This window comes from Dermochelys coriacea, chromosome 2 (genome assembly GCF_009764565.3).
Source record: "Dermochelys coriacea isolate rDerCor1 chromosome 2, rDerCor1.pri.v4, whole genome shotgun sequence".
Taxonomy (NCBI): domain Eukaryota; kingdom Metazoa; phylum Chordata; order Testudines; family Dermochelyidae; genus Dermochelys; species Dermochelys coriacea.
Genome location: NC_050069.1, coordinates 228,448,196 through 228,460,418, shown reverse-complemented (window position 1 = coordinate 228,460,418; position 12,223 = coordinate 228,448,196). Strand labels below are relative to the sequence as shown.

At 41.4% G+C, this 12,223-nt stretch overlaps 1 protein-coding gene across 1 annotated transcript in view; it reads right to left on the bottom strand.

Moving 5' to 3' along the window:
- Positions 1-1,126: 1,126 nt before the first annotated feature.
- Positions 1,127-12,223, bottom strand: part of STEAP4 (STEAP4 metalloreductase) — a 29,725-nt gene continuing 18,628 nt past the window's right edge. The window contains exons 2-5 of the mRNA XM_038390452.2: positions 7,916-8,373; positions 5,551-6,078; positions 4,708-4,872; positions 1,127-2,317 (exon numbers count right to left, since the gene is read on the bottom strand). Coding sequence (XP_038246380.1) covers positions 2,048-2,317; positions 4,708-4,872; positions 5,551-6,078; positions 7,916-8,373 — 1,421 coding nt within the window. The 3' untranslated portion in view covers positions 1,127-2,047. The remainder of the gene's footprint in view (positions 2,318-4,707; positions 4,873-5,550; positions 6,079-7,915; positions 8,374-12,223) is intronic.

Genomic DNA, 12,223 nt, shown 5'->3' with positions numbered 1-12,223 from the left:
AGCAACACAAGCAATTGGTGTATCTGGAAATATTTCTGTCCTCTGTTATTCTGAGGTAACTCTGTTGGCACAGGTTTTACTGAAGGCAGAATTTGCCCCTAGACTGCAAGTCTGTAAGATTTCTACCTATCCATTATTTTTTTATTTTCAGCTTTTCTTCTCCCAACAGCCAGCCACTTTACCCTTGGCGTGTTAGAGGGTTGAATTTTAAGGATAATCTTGTCTGTGTTTTTACTTAGCCAAAAGGACACTGAGGTAGGACTGTGACTTTTGCACTTTCTTCAGTCAATGATTTCTTAACATTAATTTGAAACAACTTTAAATGGACTCTCTGTGGACCCTCACCTATCAGTTAAAAGGGGAAAGAAAACTTCTTAATTGCACCAATGGTACGTACAGCTTAATACACCTTGAGGTATGAAGTTTGCACCAGTGACTAGTGGCTGTAGTTAGCAGGTCGATAACACTGGTGTTAGACTAGACATAAGGAATCTGGCTGGGCCAGTCACTAATACATTTGTCTCGTTTATCATTCCACCATCAGGCCTACACTTTTTTAGGAGTCAAGTACATGCTAAGTACTTTTTTCTTTATGGTGGATGTAGTGGAGTAAAATTACTCCCATATTGTAAAGGTTTTGGAAAGCGTCCGATAATGATTTTTTGTTTATTCTGGCCTGGTTGATAGTACCCATTTGAAATTTCAATTAGTCGTTTCATGATTACAATTACCCATTTGTCTGTGTTGATCTTGTCTCTGAAACAGTGGCCATACGACAGAAGAGTTGGTGAGCAAGTCTGTTCCTGTTAAAACCCATTATTCATTCTTTTCTTTTCCCTTCCAGTGCAAAGAGGTCTGGTGGTTTCTCTAATCACCTCAGTTCTAGTACCAAGTCATCATTCATCATCTGCTCTCTGTTTATCAGCAGCATGGTCACACATAGGTGACTTGGTGGCTAAGCATAAATCTATAGAGCATTTACACTCCTTCTGTGTTGCAAGATCTCCAAAATTACTCTCAGAAATCAATTATTTTGAGAATTTTCTTCATTGTCATTTCATCATTGTTTCTTCATTGCACAGTATAACTGCTGCTGAGCAACAGTTGGTCATATTGAACCCCAGGATTTTGGAAAGCAAAAGACCTCCTCTTTATTGAATTTATAACAAAAAATTCCAATAAACCAGCATATTACACCAACGATTATAACTCATTACAAGCATAGACTAAATAAATCTGGCCACAAATTCATATTAAGCAAAATGACTAATTGATTTAACTTGAGAATGCAGCATAATCACAATCTCAATCAGTGGTCACTCTTCATTTGCACTATATGGAGAATCACACATTTGTAATCACCATAACTAAGGTATGTCTTTTCCTGACACCACTTTCCTTATCCAATGATTTTGAAAAGTCTCTCTCTTCCCCGCTTCCCAGCAGCCATCATACCTGAGTTTGCAGTAGTTCAGTGTGGCAAGGCCCACTGGTCCACCCACTTCCAACAATAACATTTCTGTACATAAACCAAACAAATCTTGGCCAGCTATCTTTAAGGTATATATGGCGTGTAGCTATATACCTCTTCTGAAACAGAGGTTAATGGAGAGCAAGCAAAGCCATCAAAGAGCTAAGCTCTTCTTTGCCCATGGTGGAGGCAGGGCCAGCCTAACAATTGGTGGTGCCCTGTCCAGAGTGGGATTCCATACTAATAAAAGGATGGAAATCAGGCAGAGTTTCTTCCTCCTGTCTTGATGCCAGATGAGTGGGAAGGGTCAGACTGGGCAGTGAGTTTATAAAGTGAATGAGAGGGAGATGAAACCAGCTCCTGGGTCACAGAGCATTCCCAGTGGCTTCTGGCTTTATTTGTGTTTAAGACTGGCCCTATGTCATTTTTTATATCGATAAATTGCTCAGACCTGGCAAAGCTTCCTCCTTTTTGCCTTTTCCTGCACATAAAACTGGGAAAGGACATTACTTTAATATAAAAGTTTAAGTTTTTGAGATATTGCAATGATATATAGATTCGGTGTTTACTAAGTGATTATACTGCTAACTTGCTATCATTGTAATTTGCTTGTTTTGAACCTTTGGCGTTCCTCTCCCAGCCCTGTCGAATATGTGTGAGTGGTCGGTCTATACATGGGAATATCAGAACAAATTTAATGGCCAGGACAATGCAAGGAACAATGAGAGAAAGCATATATGCTGCAGGAAGATACCATCTATACATTGAAGGGTTCAAGAATCTCTTCCCACCGTAGACCAGCGTATGTGCAGTGCACAAAATCAGTGTCAGGTATCCCAGTTTGGACTATTGGGAGGGAAAAAAAGAGCATCAGTTAAGATTGTAAAATAAACTCTACAGTAAATGCTATTTACAAACTATATAACTATTGGGATAGAACCAAAATTGGGACTGAACTGAGACTGTTTAGGTGAAATTGCTTTATATTCTTAACCAAAGCTTTTTACTTCTCAAAATGTTTGCTTGCCAATTCTGATAATTTTTGCCAGATCCCACCTATGTCCATCTGGTTGTAATTTTCATGAAAATTGGTGAAAATTAATCCAGAGGCCCTAGCTCTTTAGAGCCATAATGATAATCCAACAAGAGTTTTCATATCATTCAGGTTTCTTCAATACACCAAAGCTTTCTTGACAGGAGACTTTCCCCCCCGTTACCCAGAATGGGTGCATTGAAGCCAACCAGTGGCTGCAATACTTCCTATGAACCAGGAAGCTAACAGTAATCAGTGTTGCACTGTCACCAGGGTTGTACTATTTATACCCACATGATATCATGTGCCATGAGTTTTCCAGTTTTGCTTGCACATGAGCTGGACCTTAGAACAGGTGACTCACTAGAGGAAAGGCAGGCTCCCTATAGGTGTCCAAAACGGAGTGGGGAGGCAGGATTTGTAGCAGCAGGGATGGTTGCTAATGCAGCCAAACAAACTGTGACATGCCCCACTGGCTCTCTGATATCTGGTGAGGTAGGTTTAGCAGTGTGGATGGCCCACATCTTTGTAGGTGGGACAAGCAGTGTCAGGACGAGTGAGCAGAAGGGGCAAATGATGCAGTCGAGTGCCATTGACAAACTTACAAGAAAGAGAGGAAAAGGGTCAAAGATGAAGCAGAGGCATAAAGGGGCTGAAGAGGAGGCAGAAAGAACAAGTACACATGAGCAGGGGCAATTTCAGCCTGACTAAGACTGGCACTTGATGGCACTATACCGAATTAAATGTTGATACTTTATGCTCCAAAAAGTTGTCCGTCACTGACCCCCTCAGTGGACTAACCATTTTACAGTTTATAGATTAAAACCATTTTGTAGCCTTAAATTCTTTTCCATAAATGGAGCATAAACTTCTCATCTGACTAGAATGCTATAAAGGTGCAGGCAGCTGAGGAGCACCCCCTTGCAGCCCAGCGCGACACTGCTGGAGTGCCCCACCTTGATTGCCCTAAGCGGAGCAGCAGTAGATTTCAGTTTAACAGCCCAGGCAAGAAGAAGTAAATTTTTTTTTAAACAAAATACCATCTCCCCTTTTAAACAGGCTTCAACCCAGGAACCATCACAACAAACAGCTTGTAGGGCCCTGGTTCAAGCTGCCCAAACTTAAAGTCCACACCCGTCTCTGAATCAGTTCCAAGTCTGTCTCCTAGTGCCTATGAGAGCAACTGTCATTCACATCAGCCTACCTGACACCTACTTCTCCCTGTGCTTCCTGTTCCTTTTACAGAACTCAGCCCTGCCAGGGCCTCTTTGATTATTCCTAGGCTTTAGGCTCCAGCCTGTCCCCTTAAAGGAACAGTACCCTTTTAATCATACACTCCATTCCTTTACAGATGCACAATAGAATCAGTACTACTACAAATATGTAAGTCCTGATTTTCAAACCCCGGGACCTCTGAACGATGTCCATTTGCTATGTTTGAAAATGAGGTAAATGCGGCGGTGAAATACGAGCTAACTCTCTCACCCTCACCCACATAAACATATTTTTGGCTAATACTTCTGATTGTTCTGGGCGATGGGGCATGTTTTGCCCAATTCCTTTTAAGAGATGCTTATGATCTCACAAAGATGGGGGGAAGGCTGGGTTGCTTATATGGAGTGTCTAAAGAAAAGCTACCTCCTGTCAGATAGAGTGCATCATTTCATGACAATCACTTAAAAAATCACCACATTTTTCCAGTGTTGAGAGGGGAAAATGGATTGTTAATATTGACTTTTCTTTTATGAAATGTCAAAAAGTGATCGTATAGTTGCTTGTATGTTGCCTGAATATTGTTGGCACTTCACAGTGACAATAACTGTCAATTTATTCAACACAGTGAATTTCCAGACTAATGTTAACTGAAATTTCAACATGGAGTAAATACTTCATGAGTCAAAATAATTAGTGAAAGAACCTGGGTTTTTAATCAGTGGCTGAATATTTCAGGGGTTTACTCGATGTAACTGATCACTCTGTTTTGTACAACCGTCTTCTGAAAGCAACACATTTGTCATTGCAACTTCTCATTTGTTGTTTGGAAGTTCAGTTTTCCTAATTTTACTTTATGTAGGTGGTGGCTGCAATGCCACCATCATGAGCTACCACGGAAACACGAAAGTTGACAGCAGAGTGCAGGGAATGCAGCAGAGAGAAAGGACATGAACTTAGTTTTTTAGTTGAAAGAAGGTATATTTCTCACTTGTACAAATCGAAATTCTCTCCAGTTGATGCTGTTGCTGACAGAGGGCAAGGAAGTTATTCCCAGCAAGACAAACAGAAAAAATCCCAGGATGCCTAAAGCCACGTAAGAGTCACTAATCCAGCCGCTAGTGTTGTTAAATGGATCTGTTCTGTTGTCCTTTATCTGAAGAAGCAAAAAAAATCACATATACTTTAATAGTACAGTAGCTGCAGCTCCAATGACAGAAAAATGCCCTTTAACATGAGGTTTCCTTTAAGATGAAGTGAAAAGGTTTTTGTAAATAGATTAAAACAATCTGAAATAGCAGATCAGATTGTCTCATGAACAGAGTGGGGTGTTCTGAACTGCCAGCATGCAGGACCTTCCATAGCATGTGCCACTCAGAGGCAGCAGATACAGTGTTGCATACAGCCTTAGTGTAGCATTAATATAGCTTTGTAACGTGAACAGTACATTTCGATAGACCTATTGATGATTGAGGGAATATGGTTATTTTTAAAAATAAGGCATGACTTTCTGAATGTCAGTAAATGTGCCACTCTCAAAGGGATATGCAGAAATATGGAACATGTACCTCAAAATTATTTATAATTAATATTTTCCTGCACCTGTTGTTAATCACTACACTAGCCAGAAGGAAGATTGAGATCAGAAGTCCCCCATTTAACCACAGCACCAGTGATCTTTGGAAATACAGATACCTAGAGGAAACACCAACGATACAAACAAATTCACTAGCATAAAATCAACACAAATATGACTTTTGACATGAAATTCTGAAACTCAACCTACAAAATAGTAGCATACATGGGTTGCGGGGAGAAATGAACAGAAACTTACCTGAGATATGACGTAAACATTTAATCTCCATCTTACATAATAGCGAATAGGGATAACAAGAGTGTACAAAACATGTAGAAAAGCAAAACCCAAGGCTACTAATCCAAGCTGTTTTCTACAGAGCATCCATTTGTCTAGCCAATCTGGGAAACGACTGTATTTTGTACCTCTGTGTAACTGGAGAATTGCAGCAATTATGCCAGGAAGGTAAACCAAAGCAAGAAGGATGAGTGCCACTATGGGGCAGACCCGATTTGGAATGGAAATTGCAATAAAAAATGATAAATCTTTGTTTTCATATATGTAGGGGTAGATTACATCATGGATCAAACTGTAGATGAAAAAAAATGCACTTAGGCCAATAGCCAAGTAGATGGGAAACTTCCACATTGGAAAGAGCTGCAGTGGGTAATTTTCTATCTCTTTGGCTGCCAAGAGAGAGCCTTGATCCAATGGTGTAAGACCAAGAGTCCGAACAATATCCATCACCATTTGTTTGGCTTTGTTGTCATCTCCACAGACAAACACCTGCAATAAAAAGAATGGGCTTTATTTTGACAAATCTTTGGGACAGACTTTTTACTATTGACTTGTAAAATAAGACCTTAAAGTTTATTGTATTTCCAGACTTTCTAGAAATCATTGGCTTTCTTGCTAGTCTTTGATGCAAGGATCAAACAATAACATGCTCTGCTACTGAGAATCAGAATCAGAGGCAAAACCTTTTCATTGGGGAAGTGGGAGATTTAAAGTGAAACAATCATATATATGAAAATAGCAAAATATAATACATTTAACAATGACATTTAGCTAGAACTGTTGGATTTTAGCACACGCTTTGGAAGACAACTTTGTCAAGCAATTTGTAAACACAATTGCATCTTACTGGCAAAGAGTTCTCTAGGATTTTATACAAATGGTCACAATCTTCCACTTTTGCCCCACACATAAAAAGCAGTGATTCCCAAGGGGCCCAGAGCAATCAGGATACAGGTAATAGGAATATAGATTACCTGTCATTAAAATAAATATTTCTCTTCAAGGATTCTGAGAACAATGTAGAGGGAGCCTCTCTCATATGAGTATGCAGGGTAATAGAAAAGCGTACCCTTACCAGCCAATTATCATGTGCACAGGGCAGCAGCAGAAGGATGGGCGGGGGGTGTTTTGGGAAAGACAGTACTCATCTTGGAGTCTGGAGAAAAAAGGCAATCTGCTCTCATTCAGACCCACAATAATGGGGATTTTTGGAGCTTCTGACCATAGTGCAGTTTGAAGGGAGCTACATCTGTGCAGAGATAAGCCTGGACAGGAGTACAAGGCACTAGATCCTTGGCTCTGCCCTGGCAGCACAAAGCAGGTTTAATGATGGCTTAAGTGACTAGTTGAGGCAGCACATGGCATAAGGGAATTCTCATGGTTCCTGGCTGCCAGAGCAGTCCCTTGGGGAGAGTTGCACCTGGAGCAGCTTAAAGTAACCCCTGAAGTTGCAATAAGCTGCTTCTCAGGCCTATCCCAGCACACAGTGGACCAAGGGTCAGAGAACCATGAAGACGGCTAACAAACTCCATAGTTCCTCCAGCCATCCCAAGCTGCCTAAGTATCAGAATCTCCATGCCCTTCTTGCCCCCTCCCCCTCTCCCCAACATGTCTGAACTCTGGATAAGTCCAACCTTGCTTCTGAACTCTGTGGGAAGGTACATATCTGCTTCCACGCTTATCCACTACCTGAAAGTAACCAGAATGGAAGCATGATTTATTCAACTTGATATTTCCTCTCCACCTTATATTCCTTTCTGTCTCAGTTCTCCTCCTGCTTTGTCCAAGTGCCCTCATTATGCTTCTTTCTCTCTTCTTTCCCTCTTCTCTTGATTCTTTGGTTCTTTCTTCTCAATTCCTTTCCTTAGTCTTTCCCATTTTCAGCTTCCTAAAACCCTCATTTCATCCTGGTCTTCTCCCTCTTTTTAACGTTCCTCTTTTGTAACTTACTAACATTTTTAGATTAGTTTAAAATCCTCCCAACACTGTAGATCCATAATAGCAGCTCCCTTCTTTGATCTCTGTTAACATCTTCCTGTGGTTTGGGGGTCGGGGACATGTGCTTAACGATCAAAAGGCAGGGAAAATCAATGTTTTTTAAATGTTGGGGATAGAGATTTATTTCTAGGCTAAGATCAAACAATCATATTTGAGCATGAAAGGATTTTTTTGGCTTAGTTATTTGACTGAACACAGGGGATCATAATGAAAGTTGCATCTGAACCTTGTCTGATACTTTTCTCTATTATTTACATGTATTTTGCTGTTTTGTTCAGAAATTGCCATATGATATAATTTACATGAAGCTCTTGTTCTTTCATCTTACCTGTCTGCTTGCATCCAACGTGCCTGATTGCAAGGCCCATGCTGACACAGTGTTAAATGCTTTCACTACCTTAGTGCCTGGCACCAGTTGAGCAAGGTATTCTGCATTGGATTCAGGATATTGGTTTATTTTGAGGTTGTTGCTTACATCCACCAATACTTTTCCATGAAGAACTTCAGTTAAGTCTGTGAGAAAGTTGTAATGTTGTCTCTGAATTGCTACAATAATAATGTCAGCCTTCTGAACAGCCTCTCCATGGCTCAGCACCTCTGTGCATTTGGGAATCAGACTGGAAGTCTGTGCATTTCGGCTTCCGAACACTATTGAGTAGCCACACTGGAGCATTTTATACCCCAGAGATCTTCCAAAATCTCCTGTTCCAAAAATACACACAGTCTCTTGTTTATTAGGAGAATTTTCAGCAAGAGGGATCATGTTGGAAGAATTTTTCTCCATATCTAAAAAACAGGAATATGAAAAACAGGAATACTTTGAAAAGGACAAACTAGCATGGTGCTTTGATTATACCAAAATGTATATTAAAGTTCTCTTTGTTTCTTGAACTATTTCGCAGGAAAGTCTAACAATTAACACACATTGTCAGAAGACTTACTGTGCCATTTTATATAGAAAAGTAAAGTTAATTTCTCTCCAGGGGCTAATAGTGCCCTATTTTGCCCCCAGCTGATAGATGCAGACCCTAGATGCGGAAGAACTGTTACGGTTCTCTTCTCTGAGGGGATAAGGGGGAGAGAGGGCAGGATAAAGAGAGAGGAAGGAATAGCATCTGCCCCACGTTTCTGGGTCATTTCTGCTTACTTTGTTGACAAAAACAAGTTAAAGGGGAACATACCAACAGAAATCAGAACCTGGAGGCTCTTTGCAGGAAAACTCAAAGAAGAGACATTACAAAAGGAGCAAGCTGGGAGCTCACCTCCCATACTCAAGTGTTTTATTGTTATTGCTCTTCAATGCCAATGTGTTTGATTAGGAAAGAACCCAGGAGAAGGGACTACTGAGGTACTGGGCTATTAGAGTGTATTTCCTTTATTTATAATAATTCTATTATAAGCAACGTATAAATATTGATCTAGTAGGTACTTATATGACACACTTCTCTGTAATATCTAAGTGCCTCACAATCTTTTTTTATCTTTATTTGCATTGTGGTATCACCTAGGATCCCCAGTGACCAGGACCCCACTGTGTTAGATGTTCTACAAATACAGGACAAAAAGACAGTCTATGTATCCTCTCAACACATCTGTGAGATAGGAAAGGACTATTATTCTCATTTTACCGATGGTGGACTGAAGCACAGAGAGACCAAGTGAATTGCCCAAGGTCATGCAAGAAGTCTGTGGCAGTACAGGGAATTGACACCAGGTCTCCTGAGTCCCTGGTAGCGTTCAAACACACCACCATCCTTTCTCTATGTATCTATACATATTTCACAAAGGAAACCTATTCAAAAGGACCCATAAGTGAAAAGTTCTAAGAAGCTACTATTTGTATGTTCTGTCATGTGATACTACATTGTGCTTCCTTTGGACATGTTTAAAAATCACTTTCTGTTGGGTTTGCTGATGTCCTGGGAGACTGTGATGTGCTGTGTAACCCACAGGCCCTGAAAGGGTTAATGTGAGCCTGAGAGGTCAGTTATGGTACCTGGCTGCACCTGGAGGGAGAGCCAGGCTTAATGGATCATGAAGCCCAGCTGGGCAGGAGCAGGCTGGTTAGCATAAAGCCAGGAAGATGAGAGCAGAAGAGGGCTAAAGGGAGGGAGTCTTCAGTTCCTCTCTCGGTACAGAGAGGTGGTGAAGAAGACACCCAGGGAGGAGAATAGACCCTTGATCCTAGCCCTGAAAGAAGGGTCTACCCAGAGAAGTTACGAGGAAGAAAGCCTGAGAGAGGCTGGGTTGAAAGACGCCCAGGGAAACAGCAGCAACGAGTGGGATTGCACAGACTGTGACTGCTGGTTATGGGGTTCCTGAGCTGGAACCCAGTGTAGAAAGAGGGCCTGAGTTTCCCTACCAGCCACTGGGAAAGTGGCACAGGACCTAGCGATGTGAAATGAAAGACTGTCTGAGGTGGGCATTTGGACAGCTTGTCTGATGGGACTTTGTTACCTTGAAACTATATAGAGGACTATATAGTGACCTGGCTGGAGGGACAAGTCACAAAGAGGGAGTACCCTGAGTCACAGAGAGAAAGGGGCCACAATATGAGCAACTGATAGAAGGGGGTACAAGACAGGGTGAAAGCTAATTCCCAGATACTGCTAAGGAAGTGCAACTGTGATGAGTGAACCCCTTTACGGAGATTCAAAGGGGAGGAAGACTGTAAAATTCCCTCTTGTGGATATTCTTATATTTCAAAGCAGAATAGCAGCATGTGTAATACTGAATAATTGCTCTGAGCCACTATATAGTAAAATGCAACATTCCTTTTTTAACATATTCTGTACTATAAAATGGATGATCGACCTTGTTTGAAATATGGCAGTATCCCGCTCAAATCTTCCAGTGCCTCCAACCGTAAGAAGTCAGAAAGCTGGCACTGAATGAACTGTGTGGCAGTCATGCCCTCTCCTAACTGAGATTTGAATGGAAATCAAATGGCTGTTTCTATGTGACATGCAGAATTAACTAATATCATAAACATTTTATTTAATGAAAGCTACAGCAATAAGAAACAAATTTACAAAGTGTCTCTAGTGTTCTTTAAAATAGAATACCAAACATTTAATTTGCTGATGATTGTTTGGGGCTAAGCACTTGCCCAAACAATCCAGCAAGCAATGTTCTGACCTCTAGAGACCTTAAATATTGTTTTCTGTTTATATGCCTCCAATTACAGGCCAAGCACTCTCAAAACTAAATGTTCCCCATGTAGGCCTTGCCATATGATTCTTGAGAACTGGAGCAGGAGAGATTACATAACTGAATTCACCCACATCTGAAACAAATGACAGATAACATAGTCTTTTACAGCTCTTCAGGGTGACAGTAATCACACTTGGGCTGGCTATGGCATAGTGTAGTGGTAATAAACAGTTTTGTAGGAGCCAAAAGTATAAGAGTTATTTAAAGTTATAAATATTGCACTGGCTTGTGTCAGAAAGCAATGATGATTAAATGACTGTATTTCAGGGCCCATCCTGTTCCTAATGAAGTCAATGGTAATTCTGTCTTTGACTTCAGTGGTGGCAGGCTCAGGTCCCAAAAACGCCTTTGAAGAAGGCTGTCTGTATGCCTTTTCCTGTATAGCAGGGGTAGCCAACCTGTGGCTCCGGAGCCACATGCAGCTCTTCAGAAGGTAATATGCGGCTCCTTGTATAGGCACCGACTCCTGGGCTGGAGCTACAGGCGCCAACTTTCCAATATGCCGGGGGGTTCTCACTGCTCAACCCCTGGCTCTGCCACAGGCTCTGCCCCCACTCTACCCCTTCCCACCCTCTCCCCTGAGCTTGCCATGCCGTCGCTCCTCCGCCCTCCCCCTGCAGAGCCTCCTGCACGCCACGAAACAGCTGATCAGAAGGTGCACGGAGGGAGGGGGAGGCGTTGAGGGGGGGCTGATGACGTATTACTGTGACTCTTTGGCAATGTACATTGGTAAATTCTGGCTCCTTCTCAGGCTCAGGTTAGGCACCCCTGCTCTATAGCACACTGGGCTCTTTTCTCTTTCATCCCTTTCTAGAATGCTCCATTCCTCTTTCCTAGAGAGAAGTCTGCAGAAGAATTTTTTTCCCCTTTGCTTTACTATTTAGGGCCCTATCCAAGTAGGTGCTGACAGCCTCCTATAAGGATCTGAGCATCTTCAGTTCCTAGTAAAGCTGAAGTTGCTCAGTACCTTGTAGGATTGGGTCCTTAGAGCTGATAGGCCAAATTCTGCTTGCTTCACTCTCACAACTAGTCCCATTTCATGCGGTGAGACCACTTGCATGAATAAAGTAAGGAGAATTCAGCTTTTTTTGTTAGGAAGTACTGAGTGTCAGACATGACACTGTGTCAGAATGAACGATAACAGTGCTTATAATTATCACCTTAGTGATTTGGTGGCACACAAATACCAGAGATAAATTAGTCAGTAGTTAATGTCTTCATAAATATCATACATTGTAAAATCTTGTTTAGTAACTTTGTGTAGCTTAACATTTGTTCCTGCAAGACATAATCCAAGAATACAGCACTGTACTAAGTGATACGGAAAAAGTTGGCTTTGAAGCTGCAAGCCATCTGTAACTTGCCTAGTTAAAAGAACAAATATGGAAATGAAATGAGCTGACTTCCATCTAACCCCTTTTCA